Raw genomic sequence first — 19,496 nt, forward strand, 5'->3', positions numbered from 1 at the left:
GACACACAGAGAAAGGGAGAGAGAGAGAGACAGAAGGGAAGAGAGAAATTCAGAAAGCAAAAGAAAGAGAGAGATAGAGAGAGAAATAGAAAGGGATAGATAGAGATAGCAGTGAAGAGAGAGAGTCAGAGAGAAATAGAAAGATAGAGAGACAGAGAGAGAGAAAGGGGAGGGAGATAGAAGGAGAGACAGAAAGTCAGAGAGACAGTCAAAAAGAGAGAAAGAATAAGAGCAAGAAAGAAGGCGAGAGAGAAAGAGAGAAATGGAAGGAAAGAGGAAATCAAAAAGGGAGAGAAGAAGAGAAAGGGGAGAAAAAAGTCACAGGGAGAGAGAGAGACATCAGAGAGAGATACAAAGAGAGTGAGAGACAGAAGGAAAGAGAACAGAGCGAAAGAGAAAGAATATCAGAGAGAGAAAGACAGAAAGAGACACAGAGAAAGGGAGAGGGAGAGAGAGAGAGAGAGAGAGAGACAGAAGGGAAGAGAAAGACAGAGAGAGTGAAAGACAGAGAGAAAGACAGAAAGAGAGAGACAGAAAATCAGAGAGTCATGAATGTCACATGAGTGTGCAGAATCTGTTGTAAAGGTTAAAGAGGTTCATTGAGTCTTTCTGAAGGACTGAACTGGTTTATTGGATTCTGTTGTTTGAAATGTTCCCTATAAACAAATATCACTTGACTCGGTCAGGTTAGAGGTTCAGCAGATGGTGGAACGTGGAGAGAGAGAGAACAACAACAGCTGAAAAGCAACACTGAAGTCGAACTTTTCCTGTACTTTTCTCCATGTTTATAGATAACAGCATGTCATACAGTGTTGGAAACCTCATTTACAAGTCTGTGTGACTTTACTGAACCACTCGAGAGGATCTGAACCCAGTTTGTGATGATCTAGGCCGATTTGGAATAAGTGTGAAATCGGGTAAATTTCATTTTTGGCCAACCCACTGCTTTAAAGAAAGTTTCACATTAAAACAAGTTTCCATTCCCTTTTTCTCCGACTGATTTTCCACATAAACGTGTCACAGACCAGCTTTTTACTGGGTGTTTAAGAGCGGTGAAATTTTAATGAGCCTCCTGTCTGAGTAACTGTACTGCAGTCTGAGAAATTATCTCTAGTGGGCTGAAAGAAGCTGAACGGAGGAATATGGAGTGACCCCCTGTGGCCTCCACCCAGCTCTTGTTAATAGGCTGGCCAAAAGTAGCACTGTAAAATCTAAAAAGGTTATAAAACTCATGGTTGCGGTTCTCAACACATCTGGTTGGATGAACCACTCGCAAAAACCTTCGCTGAATACACACATAAACTGTAAAAATGTAAGCTATTCATTCATTAAAACATGAAATTAAAATTTTAATATTTTAAACAGATAACACAGTGACAGCAAACACAACTGTACTGCAATGTATTCACCCACGTATCAGACATATATCTATGATCCATATATTTTGCATATATGTGCACAACATATACACTATATGGCCAAAAGAGTGTGGACACCTGACCATCGCACCTATATGAGCTTGTTGGACATCCCATTCCAAAACCACAGATGTTATATTGGTGTTGCCCCCCTTAGCAGCTATAATAGAGCCCGCTCTTCTAGGAAGCTTTCCACAAGATTTTGGTGTGTATTTGTGGGAATTTGTGCCCATTTGGTCAAAAGAGCGTTTGTGAGGCCAGGCACTGATGTTGGATGAGAGGGCCTGTACCACAATTGATGTTCCAGTTCATCCCAAAGGTGTTCAATGGGGTTGAGGTCAGGGCTCTGTGCAGGCCACTGGAGTTCCTCCACACCAGACTCGTCAAAACCATGTCTTTATAGAGCTCGCTTTGTGCCCAGGAGCTCAGTCATGCTGGGATAAGAAAGGGTCTTCCTCAAACTGCCGCCAAGTTTGAAGCATATAATTGTCTAAACTGTCTTTGTGTGTAGCATTAACATCACCCTTCACTGGAACTAGGGGGCTTAAACCATGAAAAACAGCCCCAGCCCATTATCCCTCCTCCACCAAACTTTACTGTTGGCATTATGCATTTTGGTAGGTAACGTTCTCCTGGCATCCACCAAACCCAGATTTGTCCATCAGTCTGTTAGATAGCGAAATGTGATTCATCACTCCAGAGAACACGTTTTCATTGCTCCAGAGTCCAGTGGTGGAATGCTTTGCACCACTCCAGCCAACGCTCGACATTGCACATAGTGATCTTAGGCTTGTGTTCAGCTGCTCAGCAAAACATTACATGAAATTGTCAACACATAGTTCTTGTTTTCTTCAAGGGTGGCCATATAGTGTATGTATATATATTTTTAAAATATGCACCGATCAGGCATAACATTATGACCACCTCCTTGTTTCTACGCTCATTGTCCATTTTATCAGCTCCACTTACTATATAGTTTTTAAACACTGTGTCCACTCACTGTCCACTCTATTAGACACTCCTACCTTGTCAGTCCACCTTGTAGATGTAAAGTCAGAGACGATAGCTCATCTGCTGCTGCACAGTTTGTGTTGGTCATCCTCTAGTCCTTCATCAGTGGTCACAGGACGCTGTTGGCTGGATATTTTTGGTTGGTGGACTATTCTCAGTCCAGCAGTGACACTGAGGTGTTTAAAAACTCCAGCAGCACTGCTGTGTCTGATCCACTCAGACCAGCGCAACACACACTAACACACCACCACCACATCAGTGTTACTGCAGTGCTGAGAATGATCCACCACCCAAATAGTACCTGCTCTGTGAGGGTCTATGGGGGTCCTGACCACTGAAGAACAGGGTAAAAGGGGGCTAACAAAGTATGCAGAGAAACAGATGGACTACAGTCTGTAACTGTAGAACTACAAAGTGCACCTATATAGTAAGTGGAGCTGATAAAATGGACAATGAGCATAGAAACAAGCAGGTAATGTTATGCCTGATTGGTGTATGCCTGACCCTTTATGATATATGTAAATATATGGCCACATATCCGATTTCTGTATGAGTAGCCTAGAATTGTAAACTGGAAACTCAATACTATGCAGCAAATATAAATCTAAATTGTTAAATTTATCTTAATTATTTGGTTAAATGTGATTTTTGCCAATATTTTGTAAAACTGCTCAGGGATTTATCTTTGAGTGTTATGCTGCTTAGCAACAACAGTTAACAAACCACACTGCTTGGCAAAAGAACTGCTTAGTATGATTATTAATACAAAATTAACAAGACCATATTGGCCTAAAGGCACAATTTAACTGTGGCAAAGGCCTGTAAAGCATGGCCTGCAGTAAGTGTTACAGTCAAGACCACTAAAGACAAGTCTGAGTCAAGAACAAGACCAGGAGTGGCCGAGACCGAGACCAGAGAATATAAAAATAAAAAGAATTTTGTTTATAGTCCACTAATTATCATTCACAACACATGTAAATATTAATTAAAATATTATATTATACAATATATTTTCTGAGATATAACATTAAATAATATACAGACTAAAAATATTATAAATTATTATCATTATATTACAGTCTTAGTCCAACTTTGCATCGTAACTTTGGGAAACAAATGATGGTGAGGTTATTCCCTAAACCTCATTCAGAATCACCACCTAAAGTCAACTGAATATAAACCACATACATTAATTTTCATTATTAAATGAAAACACAATAATACTAACATTCTGATCTGGCCTCAAAAGGGATGTTTGAATTTTGGAAACAAAGAACATCAACAAACAAATAATACCCAGTTAATCCATCATGAAAAGATCAATTAGATCCTCAACCAGCAGCGAACAGATTTTATTTAAACATGCAGAGAAATGACTGTTTTCTTCTGTATGAAGGTTTTATTTATATTCAGTAATGAGAGAAGAAAAGTTCAGGTTCCAGTGATCTCAGACTGAGTCATCACGCTCAGCCGGTCTAGAGAACAATTTCCAAGTCCACCTTACCCCGAGACCGAGACGAGACCAAGTGATGTAGAGACCAAGACAGACACTCTACACTCTCGATAACGAGACAGGACTCAAGTACTACAACACAGCCTGTATTCACTTTGCTTTGTTTTGATGAACTCTGCTCCTCACCTCTTTGGCGATGTTGTGCCAGTAGACGTAGCTCTCACAGGAGTCCATCTGCTCCTGATGTAAAAACCGACAACGATCAGGAACCAGGAGAGCCTCACTGACGTACTCTCCTACTGAGAGAGAGAGAGAGAGAGAGAGAGAGAGAGAGAGCGAGAGAGAGAGAGAGAGAAAGAAGAAAGAGAGACAATTAAGTAAATATCCAAAATACTTTGAAAGAAAAAAGTCACCATCAAATATCTAGTTTATATAATCATAACTTCATTAAATTAAATCAGGTGCTGCTAATGAAACTGAACAAATCAGTGTGATGGCTGTACAAATCAATGTGATGGCTGGACAGCAGAGAGAAGCCAGGAACCAAACCTGCATTCTTTCAACTGTTTTCTTCTAATTAACAAACTCATAACTTTTTGAAAAACATTTCTTTCTATATTTTCCTTTTTGTGTGTGTTTTGTGTTTATTCTAATGTTATACAGTGTTTCTACTGTAAAAACTCACTTTTGTTTAAAACACTTCTTATGGCCTCCTATGACTTTTGCACAGTACTGCATATCATGAGGAGTTAAAGTACAATTAAGCAGATGAATGACCGAGGGAGAGGAAAGGAAGGAAAAGCAGATGGTCATCAGAGAGAGAGGGATTGTGGAAAAGAAAGAAATCAAGGCAGATAATGGTGGAGTAAAATGGAGAAATGGCAGACACAGTTAGCATATATTAAATGCCCACTTGGGCTGATGCAGCACATTTATTAGAGAATCATTATGTACGATGTGCAAGCAGAAATCAAGGACAACTTGGAGCGAAACAGCTGTGCGTGCAGATTTTACTCGTTTATCATGATTAGCACTGAGTCAGATGCGCACTGCAGTTTGCTTTATGAGATAAGGGTTTAGATTTCAAATTAAGCTTTACACCAAGAGCGAGTTCATACATTTGATACAGTTTATATTCTATATTATATAGAATATTCCACATTATTATGATATATCATTCCACCAAACTGGTTCAAAGAGCTTAAAACACATTTTTGGACATCTAACTGATTTGGACTTCAGACTAAAATCCTTTTGAGTGACCCTAAACTTTAATTATGTTTATTTTATTATAACAAATGACAGAAAATTCGATTTTGTCACTATCAAAACAACTGCAACAGAACCGAAACTTTACCACATGTTTCAGCAGTGACTGTTTCGGTCGTGACAATTTTAGCTCATTTTTAGCAGAACTCAAAAACGCCAGCCAGTACATGACTAGCAGACACAGCTTTGAACAGCTGTACACACATAAAATCATCATATTTTTTGTTAAAACACAAAAATATTTACTTAATTGCAGAAAATATGTATTTCGGTAGTGACATTATTTGATGTCCCACGTTGATTTTCAGCCTTTGTGACACATTTACCTCAAAACAACAGGATCTAACTGCTCACCATGTGGCCATGAGGGACAGGGATGCAGCCTCATTTCCTGCTCTAAAATGCAGGGGCGTGGCTAAAATAAGGCTCCGCCCACATAGTAAAACTCTGTGTTTCGGTAGTGACATGAAAATGTGGGACAACATGTTTGGAACTCAGTTCTAAGTCTCTAAACTTCACCTTAAAAGAAGCTAAAAGGATCTTAAAAAATGATGTCAAGCTTGTAACAATAGAAGAGCCCGTTTTGGTGCTATATAGACCCAATTTCAAAAAGGTTCTACACAGAACCATAGATGACACGTTCTTCATCAGTCTGAAGAACAATTTCACCATGCAAAGAACCGTTTAAGCACGAAATGGTTCAGAACTGAACCTTTGTCTTCACTAAAGAATCCTCGAAGAACCATGTTTTTCATCCCATACACTTGTATGTCATATAATAATATTGTTTAGTAATAAACGTGAAACATGTGCCTCACCCAGACAGCGGTAGGGGATGACGATGAACTGACGAGTCTGACAGTGACCCCACCCTTTCTTACACCACGCTGGGATCGTCACTGGAGCAGAGGCCTCTTCCACATGAGAGATCTGAAGACCTGGGTACATCTGAAACAAACACAGACATACACATGGACACAGCCGGACACACAGAGGGAGAGGAGTCAGGACAGATGGAATCAGGAAAGAGCAAAGGACAGAGGGTAGACAGGAGAGATACGAGAGGGTTTAAACAGATTAAAGAAAGGCCGGAGAAAGTGATTGAGGGACTGGGGGGATGGTCCAGGGACACTGAGGAAAATAGAGGGAGAAACAGGGGCAAGGAGGAAAGAATGGAGAGCAATGCAGCTCTAAAGCGCTTTGTCCTTGAAGGCACATTCCCATCTTCTGCACAGTGAAATATCTCCTCCTTGTTAATTATTCAGCATAGCCACAAAGCTCGCTATATTACCCTAATGTCTAGTCATGAATACCAATTCAGAGTCAAGCAGCTTACATTAAAACACAAAACCTCAATGCTAACCTTGCCCAAAGGTTCAGTGTTAGCATATTAATTCCAAGCTAAGGCTGTTACTTTTGTGGATAGGCTATTTTTAGAGGTGGTTAAGTTATTAATCTAAGACTGCAGTATCCTCCATATCATATGTTCATCTGAAGTGCTGGACAATAAAGTGCAGATCTTGGCTAAGGACGATCATTCTGTCATTAAAATAATACATATATATATATATATATATATATATATATATATACACATATACATGTTTGGTGTCTAAAGCTTAAAGCTTATTTAGTTCTGCAGTGATCGCTACAAAGCTAATGTAGTTAACAAATAACGGAAGCGTATACGCTATCATTTAGCATTGCTGCAAAGCTAATGTAGTTGCCAAGTAATGGAAGCATATATGCTATCAATTAGCAATGCTACAAAGCTAACATAGTTAACAAGTAGTGGTAGCGTATATGCTATCATTTAGCATTGCTGCAAAGCTAATGTAGTTGACAAGTAATGGAAGCGTACATGCTATCAATTAGCATAGCTGCAAAGCTAATTTAGTTAACAATTAATGGAAGCTTATATGCTATCAATTAGCAATGCTACAAAGCTAATATGGAAGCCTGTATCCACCAATTAATATCCTGCAAACTGCTTCCACTGTGTTGAGTTGTTCAGTAATCTCTAATAGACTTGCTTATGTGTTTTCTGACACTGTTATCTATAAAAATGGACAAAAGTACCAAAGCTAAAAGCAAGCCACTTTTGTCAGTTTTAAAATGATACTATGTCATATAGTGGGGTAAAGAAAAAACTGGACGTTCAACTGAACTATTCCTTTAACTTGACCATGAAATAACCCCAGATCAGCACTTTTAGTGTCATCATGATGAATACACACCCACAGCTTAGACTGCAGAGTTCTGATGCTGTGCATTTTCATACTTTCCTCTAGAAGGTTATGCTAAACTTCCTCTATAGGAGTCTTCTGAATCGCTCAGTTAGAGGAAATGTTAAAAGAGAATGTATATGGGATATAAAATAGACTGACTTTTATTTATGTGCTATTGATACGTGATTAAAGTTATACAAAAGTGTCTCAAAATCACTGAAAGAGAATGGCCTTAAATAAAGAGAGGAGAGGTCACTGCCTAGCACAGAGGATAGAGCTGATGGAGATTCACACTTATTCAGGAAATACATCAGTATATTTCCTCATGCAGTTCATAACTCTGCTATATATATTTCCACATATATAGGTCAGATAGCACAAGACAAGGTTAGCCAGAGAGAGCACACAGTTAACACGTGACTAAAATAAACCAGCATGCATGTTTTGTTGCACATTTTTAGTCATTATGCTTGAATTCAGGTGAAATTCTCAATATTCATAGAATATTCCTAAAGCGTTTATGCCACCTAAATCACAGCTAATAGCTCACATGAATGTCCATTCATATTAAAGCACCCATATCTTCAATTTTCTTGCATTTTGCTTTTTTCCATGAGATTCATCATAATGTCTGTGTGGTTTTATGTACCAAATGCAGTCATAATTCATTTCTTCATGGCTGCTTTCCCCCTTTTTTGACCAAGTTGTTTATGTTACTGTGTCTTTAAGACTGATGTATATAAATGATCTGATTAACTGTGTTGTATTGCGCCTGATTCAAAAAGCAGTCTGGGTGGAGACACACCTTATAACTTTACTGAGTGAATTTACATGCCCTTAATAATCCGATAACTGCAGAAAATCAGATTTTGTCAGTAACCCAATCAACGTGTTTACATGCACTCGAGTAATCAAATAGTGTGGAAACTCCAGGTCTACATGAGTCAGACAGTAATCAGATTTCTGCTTTGGAACCAGCCACTTTACCTGAAAATATGAACATACATCATCTAGATGATGAAGAATATTTGAATCCTTCATTTCATCAAGCATGTATTTGGTTTCAGCGTCGCTCCAATAGTTTTTTGCTGCATCTTGCTGGCAACACTGCTTGCTTATTTCCGGTACCAGCGGCCTGTTTTTCGCACATGCGCAGACTGAGAAATACGAAAGCAAATCAGAGTAAGAGGTTTACATGCACTGAGAAATCTGATTACTGAGCTAAACTCCAGATCGGATTTCTAAACCTTACTCTGATCTAAGAAATCAGAGTGTGCTGTTTACATGACCATTTGAATAATCAGATAACTGCAGAATGTGAACGCACTCACTGAGAATGCAAGAAGCTAAACTGCTGTAACTAAACTGCTGAAGAGGAAGATATGTAAACGCACTCCTTTATTTGTTAGTATTAAATATATATTTGCAATATACATCATGTTTCATATGTGCGCTAAATATGTTTGTGCCATTTTTGAATATTTTAAAAAAGTCATGTGCACATACGTGTCAATGTACTAAAATACAGGGACATTTTTTCTACTTAAATATAGGTCAAAATATATTACAAACAATACAAAATATCAAAAAAAAATGGAAATATGTTTCCTGTGCATATGGGTTGTGACATCACAAAATCAGTAAATCCAAAATGGACTGTTTTGGCAGCTTATTTTCCATATACAGTCGGAATGAACTGGGGACTGAATAGTAACTCTTTCATTTAAAAAAATGCAAGGAAAATGTGTTTTTCCATATGGGCTCTTTAAGGAAGCCAAAGGAAAGAAAACTGCAATGGATCCTGCTGCCATTCTCTCGCTGTAGAGGCATATGGCGAGGGATTATTCTGCTGAAAACACACTCTGGCAGCAGGATAGCTCTCCACCGGTGGACAGCCTGCTAATCTGAACAGCATCCAGCAAGGAAATGACATATTCTTTGGCTTCTTCACTTCATTAAATCTATCATGTGAGATCTCTCGGTGGGACGAGCGCTTACAGCAGCCATGTATGTACAGCATGGTGGAGTGTGCCAGCAGGAGACGCGGCAGGAATTAGTATATTAGTACATTCGCAGTGTTTGGCGAAGGAGCTGGACTGGACTAGCTGAGGTAACCCCACCTCACTGAGGATGCAGTGTTGCAGTACAGGGATGCTGTCCATGCTAGACTAACATAAAACGCTGATACGACACAAAGCAAAAGGATTAAAGGGTCCATATCATGGAAAAACAAACTTTCCTCACTTTTTTGTATGATTAAGTTTGATATATTAGAGTTTGGTGTATGTATATGAGTATGTATATATATTCTCCACAGTCCATACAGCCGCTATACAGAAATTAAGTTGCAAAAACAGGCGGTTCTAAATTTGTTTTTTGTGATGTCACAAAACCAGCAAAAGGTTTGTTGACACACGATCGACAAAATAATCCTAACAAGTTATCACAACCTCTACAGAGAATAAACTCTGCAAGTTGTAGTGAAAATTTTTGTCTGTGTGCTGCATTTAACATCCATCCATCCATCCATCATCTAAACCGCTTATCCTTCTGGGTCGCGGTGGGGTGCTGGAGCCTATACCAGCTGTCATTGGGCGGAAGGCAGGATACACCCTGGACAGGTCGGACATACACAGTCCACACTCACTCACACCTAGGGGCAATTTAGCATGTCTAATTGGCCTGACTGCATGTTTTTGGACTGTGGGAGGAAACTGGAGTACCCGGAGGAAACCCACGCAGACACGGGGAGAACATGCAAACTCCACACAGAAATGACCCTGGTCACCCGGCCGGGAATCGATCCCAGGCCCTTCTTGCTGTGAGGCGACAGCGCTACCCACTGCGCCACCGTGCCGCCTGCATTTGACATATTGGGGGAAAAAAAAATATAAACTGTGCCTATAAACTTTTATGCAGGCTACATTACCCAATATTTTCCATTCAGCAAATAAACAGTAACTGTGTATTAAAATGTGCAGACGTGTGTTTTCTGTAGAAAATCTACGATGGCATTTTAGGGCCACTTTATGGTTGAAATCGGTTTCCCTGTCTCTCCTGGCACATCAACACCAGATTGTTATTAGTATAAGAAATGGCTGAAATGGCTGTGCAGGAAACTGTGCTTATTTAGAACAAAGAACCAGACAGACTTGGAGGAAATTGTCTCTTTTGCTGAAGGAGAATCGCAGGCAGTGCTTGTCTACACGGCTATTGGTGGTTACACCTCCGTGCCATTCTAAGAGGGTATGTAGTTTTACAGGAATGATGATCCATCCCGAAGGAGTGAGTGGAAGTCACCAGTACAGCAACCGAGGCCCCAGTGCTTTACGGCAGCCCCTCTACAATTAGCCCACTTTATCCTTGAAATATTGTGAGTTTATTCTTGTAAATTTACAACTATACTATTGAAATATTACGACTTAATTCTCAAAATATCACGACTTTATTCTAAAAAATCCGACTTTAATCACAAAATATTATGACTTTATTCTCAAAGTGTATTATTATTTTTTTTGTAACAGTGGCCCTAAAGTGCTGCTGTAAAAATCACTTAGAAAATCAACAAAAACATGTCATTTAACCAGGGGCGCCCACACTTTTACCTATGACTGTACACATATATCCACCTATTCAGTCTACAGCAGTTTAGCTCCGCCCATTCTGAAGTTATAAGGAATGTTTCAGCCCAGACTGCTTTTTGAATTAGCCACAATGCATGACAACCAATCAGGACAGAGCTTAATCTTAAGGGCACAGTAATAGACGAAAAAAAAAAATCCAGTAGGCTAATGTTATCATGAAGTGGTGTCAGCCAGTTAAATTATTTTAAAAAGAAAACTAGCTAAACTGGAATCTAATATCTTCCAGTGCTGCTGGTTTTTCATAATAACACCATGCAGTAAGTGTTCGTACACTCAAATCCAGAAGCAATATTTTTCTCAGAGATGAAGCAGAGCAGTACTTTGCAACTACAACTACTCTTGCTCTACACGAATCCAAGGAGAGCCTGATTGGGCAGGGAAAATAACCAAGTATCATCACACATCCTTAATTCCACTAGATAAGATCAGGGCAGAGCAAAAATCCTCTTAAGTTGGAGGAAGCGATGGCACGTTAGCTGCACAATATGTTTCTGCCTGAGGGGCCGGAGGGGCAAACGGCAAATAAATCTCTTCTGCTGATTGATGGCGGATATCATCAGCATGTTATTGCACGCCTAATTCGCCAAATATTATTCGCTCCAGAGTTAAACTTGAATAAGTGCTGTATTCTGTGTTGCAACACCATACAACAGACTGTCATGTTAGAGTAAGGCCAGGTGTCCAGCTTTACAGAACGTGAGCAAAAATCTAATTTAACCTAATGAGCGGCCTTTGTTTACGGTATTTGTTCACGACATGTGGTGCCTCGCTGCTTAAGGAGCGTGTGTGTCTACAATGCAGGATGCAAACAGATCTGCCAGTCATAATAAATCTTCTTCTTATTAAAGTAGACAACTCTCATAAACCTAGCTCTAAAAACAGTCTCTTGAGTATGATAGACTATACAACAATCAGCCACAACATTAACACTACCTTCTTTTTTCTACACTCAGGGGGTCCTGACCACTGAAGAACACGGTGAAAGGGGCTAACAAAGTGTGCAGAGAAACAGATGGACTACGGTCTGTAACTGTAGAACTACAAAGTGCTCCTATACGGTCAGTGGAGCTGATAAAATGAACAGTGAGTGTAGAAAAAAGGAGGGAGTTTATATTAGTTAAGTTAGTCCTAATTTATTTTTTGTCAATGTACAATGGTGTGACGCACTTCCACTCAAATCTGCTATTTTTAAACGGTACCAGTAAAAGTTTACTGGCCTATAAATACGAGTGTAAAGGCTCTAAATAAGCCACACCATGCAACAGAGTACGAAAAGGGTCCTGACAGTACTTTTTCATTCATTTCATCTAGACAGAACTACGTAGGTCTACCCTTGTTGTTGCTTAACTTCTTGCGCCTCACTATCTCACAGTCCTTCATGCAATGTCTTAGTTCTCTCCACTGAAAATGAACAGGAGTCAAATATTAGCCAAGGATTTTGCATGTAGTGAAAACGTACCATTAAAGTAGTTACAAAATGTTAAGTTTCGAGTTTAATAAAGAGCACAACCACCATGCTAACATGAGCTTGACTAGTAAAAAAAAAAACTACACGTGATCTATTGTAACCGTTTGGCCTTTCACATAAATCCAAAATATATGCAATTTAAGATTAAGATTTTTAACAAAAACTGAGTTATAACTGCGCTAGAAAACTCCCATTAGGTCGAGTGGAATTTTTGCCAATGTTCTTTAAAGCTTGCACTGCAAAAAAATAACATCTTAACAAGCAAAATCGTCTTAAATGTAGTCAGTAAATCTAAAATTTCTCATTATGACACTGTTAAAAAAAAAAAAAAAGAATACTATAAGATTATTCCACCTGTTTCTGTACATTTATTATTGTTTTAAGTGATTTTATCTAGTAAAAGTGTCTTTTTCCATTGGCAAAACAGTTTACTTATTTCAAAAAATAATGAAGATAATTTTGCTAATTTCAAGAAATAATGCTTAAAACAAGTAAAATGATTGGCCAATGGAACAAGGTGCTTTCATAACATAAAACTGCTTGAATTGTGTAGGAATAAGTTAAATAATCTCACAATATTCTTACGACAGTCTCATAATGAGAAATAGTAGATATATTGACTACATTTAAGACGTTTACACTTGCTAAGATATCATTTTTTGCAGTGTGCACTGAGAAAACAATGTTTTTGTAGGCACAGCATGGACAGGTCAGATCTGTGCACCAAAATGCTCACCACAATGCAGAAATGCTGTGCTGGGGTACATAACCCAGCCTGACTCTACTGCTGTATTAAAGTTCCTAATGTGTTACAAGAGGTTGAGATGTTCGAGTGGGTTGAACTTTTGGTTCTTTTCCTACATTTTCAGGAGACCATCTCAAATGAACCGAAATAAACGAAGGTACATTTGATCATATGACTGAGAAACAAGTCACAAGTGCTGCTTGTCGCTTTCTTTAAACAGGGTCAGATGGTCCAGATGACCGTTTTTTTTGTTTTTTTTTGGCAGGGAAGTTGTATGGCGATCACAGTATGTAGCAGTATAACCAAACACAGCATTTTCTCCATATATTAATGCAGCTCTAATATGCGTGTGAGTGTGGTTAAGCGTACCTCTTGGCAGTAGGAGAGGATTTTGTTAGGCTGAGTGAAGCAGCCCTGACGGCCCTGAGGGTCCGGCTCCCACTGCCCGGTCTCAGTGTTTATGTGCAGGAGAGGACGACCACAGAACATCGCAATCTGAGGCTCGACCACCAGAGGGCCCCCCACCGGTCCATTCGCCTCAGTCATAGCCAGAGCCTGGGAGAGAGATAAACAGATGGTTAGCATTGTCACACACCAATCTGTTTCAGTTTCTTTCATATATTCATATATTCATATATTCAAATTGTAGCCACCTATTCCTTCAGTTGCAACACATCAGCAATACATCAGGAATAATGAAGGCAGCAGATTAAAACAGGAATCAGTCAGCCAAAAAAAGCTAATGTTGCTAACAATGAATGAAGGAGAATAGCCCCAACATATAAATGATGCTAAATGATAGCAATTACCAACCATTTGTGGCTAACATTTCTAGCATATTTGGCCAAGCTATTCTTTTAATGGAATAGTTCAGTCAAAAAAAGCCACTGATGATAACAAGGAATGAAAGAGAAAAGCCTTCAGTTAGCGTGTAAATGGAGTCGTGCAAGTGGTGGATATCACCCTCCATTTGTTGCTAGCTGCTTCACATATTTGGACAAGCTATTCTTTTAAAATAACAGTTCAATCAAAAAAGCTAATGTTGCTAACAAAGAATACAAGTGAACAGTCACTAGGTAGCATTATGCAACTGGAGTCAGACAGGAATAACGTAAACAAACTTGGTAGCTATGTTAGCTTGTTTGGTCAAGCTATTCCTGTCCTGCCCTGCGCATTTTCATGTTTGCTCTGCTCCAAACACTCCTGATCCAATTAATCAGCCCTTCCTGAGGTGAAGTGGGTGTTTAAGAGCTGAAGACACTGAAATGTGCTGGACAGGAGGTTCTCCAGGACCAGGTTTGGAAATCTCTGCTTTAAAGCTCAGTCAAAAAAGCTAACATTGCTTACAATGAGACCTGTCCAGGGTGTATCCTGCCTTCCGCCCAATGACAGCTGGGATAGGCTCCAGCACCCCACCGCGACCCAGAAGGATAAGCGGTTTAGATGATGTATGTATGTATGTATGCTTACAATGAATGAAAGCAAACAGAAACCAGTTAGCATGCAAATGGATCATGCTAATTGGTGACTATTATTGTCCCTTTGTTGCTAGCCGTGTTAGCATGGCCTTCTTTTAAAGGGAAAGGTTCAGTCAAAAAAAGCTAAATGTTGCTAACAAAGAATAAAAATGAATAGTCACCAGCTAGCATTATGCAAATGGGGTCATTCTAACCGATTCTGACTTTTCATTGGTTGTTAGCCATGCTAGCATGTCTTTGTCAAGCTGTTCTATTCATCGTTTTAAACTGTAGGCTTATTGTTCAGTTCCTTCCTCTTCCAACTTATTTTTAGGTGACTGTTTTGATTTACTCAGTAATTTTATGACAAAAACGGTTTTGCTCTCATCTCGTCCATTCACTTTTAACGGATTTGTTTTTGCTACGCTGCGTGGAGCTTCGGTTGCACGCAAAGTTTACATTTGTTGAACTTAGCCCTGCGCTGTGCTGACCTCAGAATGCCCAACCAATGACCGTAGGCTGAGCCTTGTCATCCTGTAATTGTTCAATATCAAAAACATGTAGTATTTATTCATGTTTTTTTGGATCTTAAAATAATCCGTTGTTTGTTTGAGTTCCTCTGACGGATGCTGCGATAGAATGAATGTACCTTTAGTTCGTAGATAACTGTGAGAGTGAGGAATTGAAGCATATAGACCCACATTCAGTTTATATCTTAAGGGTTTAAAGGGAAAAGGCGACAGTCAGAGAGAAAGAGAGAGACAGCGAGGGAGGCAGGAAGCAAGAGAGAGCAGTCTTTATCATTACACTGAAGGGGAGTTACATGGGCTGCCATTATTGACTCTGACATCGAGCCGAGCCAGACTCACTGATTACTCTAAATGCGGCTTATCCATCTCCAATCAAACCCGAGAGAGTGTGCGTGTGCTTTTTTGTGCATGTATTGTGAAGCCCACTTCAACCACAGCCTGATCAGTTTGGGGATGGAGTACAGCTGCACAGAGAGTACAAATCCAGTCCCTACTTGCAAAAAATAAGCTTTAAATGCGCGTGCACGGCTTATCTTAGTGGACACAGGCTATTCTACACCAAGTCACACAGCAGGTCTCATTCAAATTTAATGCACTTCAATTTAATTCATGCAACTATGGCCAAAAATATGCTACAAGTAGTTTTTCAGGTTTTTTTAGTTTTCTTTATCCAGCTTCTAAACTGCATCTTGAAGCTGAATTCCTCAGATTTTTCAACATTTCTGCAGACGTCAAACTCATTCAGAGTGGTTTGGTGTGAAATGGTTCATTGTAGTGAAATTTACAGACTCAGGTTTCTTTACAGTGGTGGTGATAGGAACCAGGGGTCACCATGACTACACCACAAATATAGCCACTTTATTTACTATCCAAAACCTCCAGTGAACCTACACATGTCTTGAGTTTTTATAAGTAATGCTGATGATGTAAAATAGTGATGAATCTGAAGAAATTTTTTCTTTCTGAATTATTTTGCCTCACCCTGCATGTGCATCTCCACCATTAAGAAGAAAAAAAGTACAGTTTAGGCCAAAATCTTCTCAAAACTATTGTAAAACAATGACTTGTATCAGGCAGTGTATTCATAACCATTGAACTCTTCAGACATCTGGTTCCCATCATCACTGTTGTGAACAGTTCGAATTTGCAAGGCATTGCATATCAGACCACTTTGAATGACTTTGTTTATCTTGACCACCAAATTATGCAAACATTTTGAAAAATCGGTGGAATTCCCCTTTACACACTGAAATATTGAACTGTTTACTGCTTACAGGATGACCAAACTGAGCTGAAATTCTAAATGTGTACAAATACATTTATACTAAGAACAACATTTCACTTCAAATCAACTGGTTTCATGTTGATATATTTCCACAACAGGTTCTTCTATTTGAGGGTGAACTTATTCTGTCAGAGCTTGAAATGTTTTGTCTTTGAAATTCTGCAGACAGTTGAGCTAAATATTTAATTGGCCGGCATCCTACATATTTTGTTTTTTTCTGCATGCTAATATGAAATAATTTGTATAATTAATAATTAATTTTACATGACCACCTCTTTTTCTCAGGGAATTAAACAGGTAATTTTTGTTACTGTGCCTTTAAGACTGATATATGGGCAGAGCTAAACTGCTGTAGACTGAATAAGGTGGAAATATGTAAATGCTTTGGTTTTTGTGGCATCACAACAATGATTCATTCAAAACAGGCTGTTTTTGCAGCTTAGTTACCATGTATGGACTGTATGGACTGGGGAGAGGACATACATCTCCTGATTCTTTGATAGTTATGCACTGTATCAATATGTAGTTATATTATAACTGAAGTTTGGGGGGGAGAAGCATGGCTGAAACCCCTCCTTTTTCCAGTCTAATGCCCTACAAATTCACATCCTCACCTTCTGTTCCCGTGACGAAGTGTTCGCAATCCCCACCACCACCCCATTTTCTCTCTGTTCCTCCTGTCCTACATCAGTCCTGCTACAGTCCTGCTATGAGGGGGTCTGGCCTTCAAACTGCAGACAGATGCTGCCCAGAACTCCAGCCTAAGTTCTCAGAGTTCTCCCCCCTCCCTCAATCAGTCTTCCCCAATACTACCACCACCATGTTAAAGGCACAGTCTGAACTCACAAAGTTATGTTTTGAAAAAGCGAGGGAAATTCAGCTTTCCATGACATAAGCCCAGTAAGAACCCTTCAATAAATCAACTAATAAAACCTTTTAGGAGTGTTGGTTTGAAATCTTAATAACCTGTACAGTAGAAATGTCTGGATTTATATTGCAACCAGTCCCCAAATCTCTACAAGTCTCACGAAAGCAATGCGACACTCATGAGCTAGTAAGTCTAGAAAGTGTTTCTTCCTTTTGTCCATTTCCTCTCTTTTTTATCTTCTTTTCTCAATCACTGACTGACCGTCTCTGATCTCTACGCCTTCATTCTCCCCAGATACAGCTCTTTAAGAGATTATTCCGAAATGGGCCAATGATTACTCTGTGATGATTTACAAAAAGCATTTAGCCCATTCAGAAAGGCTTCACTGGGTCAAAATGAATAAGCTGTTGAGTGATTGGTTGAGGCACTTATAATCCGACAGTCACTGTCTATGATATTGAAATTGCAGAGTCATCATGTAAATCTGGCCCTAAATACGATGCCATGCTTTATCTTCCCTTTATCCTCAATGTTTCACCTAAATACTTGCCACAGGCCCCATTATTCCACATATCACTGCCTTGTGGGATCGTAAGAGTGCACTGGATTTTCCCCACCATGATTTCAGACAGACCCAGTCTGGAGCACTGGGTAGTAAAAAGAGTGCACTATACAGTGACTAGAACATAGTTTTGGACATGGCCCACAGTATGGATCAATATAACTAGTAACTAGTATAGATCAATCACAAATTCTGTTCCCTACAGCAGTGTTCAAAATGATGCTCCTCTGTTTCTGATCCCTATAATAGTGTTATATGTAGCGTTCCAATGTAGGAAATAGTAATTAAGGGACCATTTATGTTACCTATAATAGTATTCTATATAGCACTGCAATGTATAGTGCTCCAGTGTAGGAAATAGTGATTAAGGACCATGTCAGTTCCGTATAAAAGTGTTCTTTATGGTGCTCCTCATTTTCTAAGGTAGTGAATAGTGATAAAGGGACCATCCCTGCTCCTTATAAGAGTGTTTTATACAGTGCTCCGATATAGGAAATAGTGATTAAGGGACAATTTATTTTCTATATAATCATGTTCTTTATAGTGCTTCTTAGTAGGGAATAATGACTTAATGACCATTTTTGTTCCCTATAATAGTGTTTGATACCGTGCTCCAACGTAGGTAATAGTGATTAAGGGGCCATTTCTGTTCCCTATAATATTGTTCTATATAGTGTTCCAATGTAGGGAATAGTAATTAGGGGACCATTTCTGATCCCTATAATAGTGTTCTATATAGTGCTCAAATGTAGGGAATTGAGATCACCGCAAACACAACTTAAGACCCCGTCTCATCTCTACTCATTGTTTAGTCCACTTTCTCCCCATTTGCTATTTCCAGTTCACTCCCCTCCCTTGTCCCACCACCATCCTCTCCTCTGCAGGAAGTTGGTATTGATCTGGGACGTGTTCCTCACTCCTGCAGGAGGACCCACGGGACGCCCTGCAGCCGCAGCTAACAGTAACCCTGAGCTGCAGTCAGGTGTTAATATAAGCTCATTGACTGCAAAGCCACTTAGGTACATAAACACAGCACAAGGGACCAGAGAACAAGAGAAGAGGAGCAGGAATCAAAGCTGGATTGATTGGTTTGCTGGGTGTAGTTAGTTGGCACATGGTAGCTTTTGCTTTCAGGGATTTTAGTTAGTCATTAGTGAAAAGACTGCTTTGAACCGAGAGACATTTTAGCATTTTCTTACTAAATATCAAATACCATTTCACAAAACAGATAGTTCTAGTTGTACAATCTGATTGGCTGAGCCAGCTGTAAAGTATTCCATATACACCCGTATGACCGCACAACTGAATGATATAATAATGCATCAAATAATGAAAGACCATTTATGTCCATATATTAATGTTATATTGCTCGCCAACCACAGATTACTGTTTACAGACTACCTTGCAGCAGAGTGTTTAATGAGATTATTATTAAAAATAAATGTGATTATATATTGAATATTGGTATATTTTATTATATTCAGACACTATACACTATTATATATATATATATATATATATATATAATATATATATATAATATATATACTAGGGCAAT

The 19,496-nt window shown here is 39.1% G+C and overlaps 1 protein-coding gene across 3 annotated transcripts in view; it reads right to left on the reverse strand.

Moving 5' to 3' along the window:
* Nucleotides 1-19,496, reverse strand: part of aplp1 (amyloid beta (A4) precursor-like protein 1) — a 102,779-nt gene that overhangs the window by 23,316 nt on the left and 59,967 nt on the right. For 2 of the 3 annotated variants that reach the window (XM_036565263.1, XM_036565261.1), the window contains exons 2-4: nt 13,606-13,791; nt 5,970-6,099; nt 4,069-4,181 (exon numbers count right to left, since the gene is read on the reverse strand). In XM_036565263.1, coding sequence (XP_036421156.1) covers nt 4,069-4,181; nt 5,970-6,099; nt 13,606-13,791 — 429 coding nt within the window. The remainder of the gene's footprint in view (nt 1-4,068; nt 4,182-5,969; nt 6,100-13,605; nt 13,792-19,496) is intronic. The other variant, XM_036565262.1, reaches the window with a different exon arrangement.

The sequence above is a fragment of the Colossoma macropomum genome, unplaced genomic scaffold (genome assembly GCF_904425465.1).
Source record: "Colossoma macropomum unplaced genomic scaffold, Colossoma_macropomum, whole genome shotgun sequence".
Classification (NCBI taxonomy): Eukaryota; Metazoa; Chordata; class Actinopteri; order Characiformes; family Serrasalmidae; genus Colossoma; species Colossoma macropomum.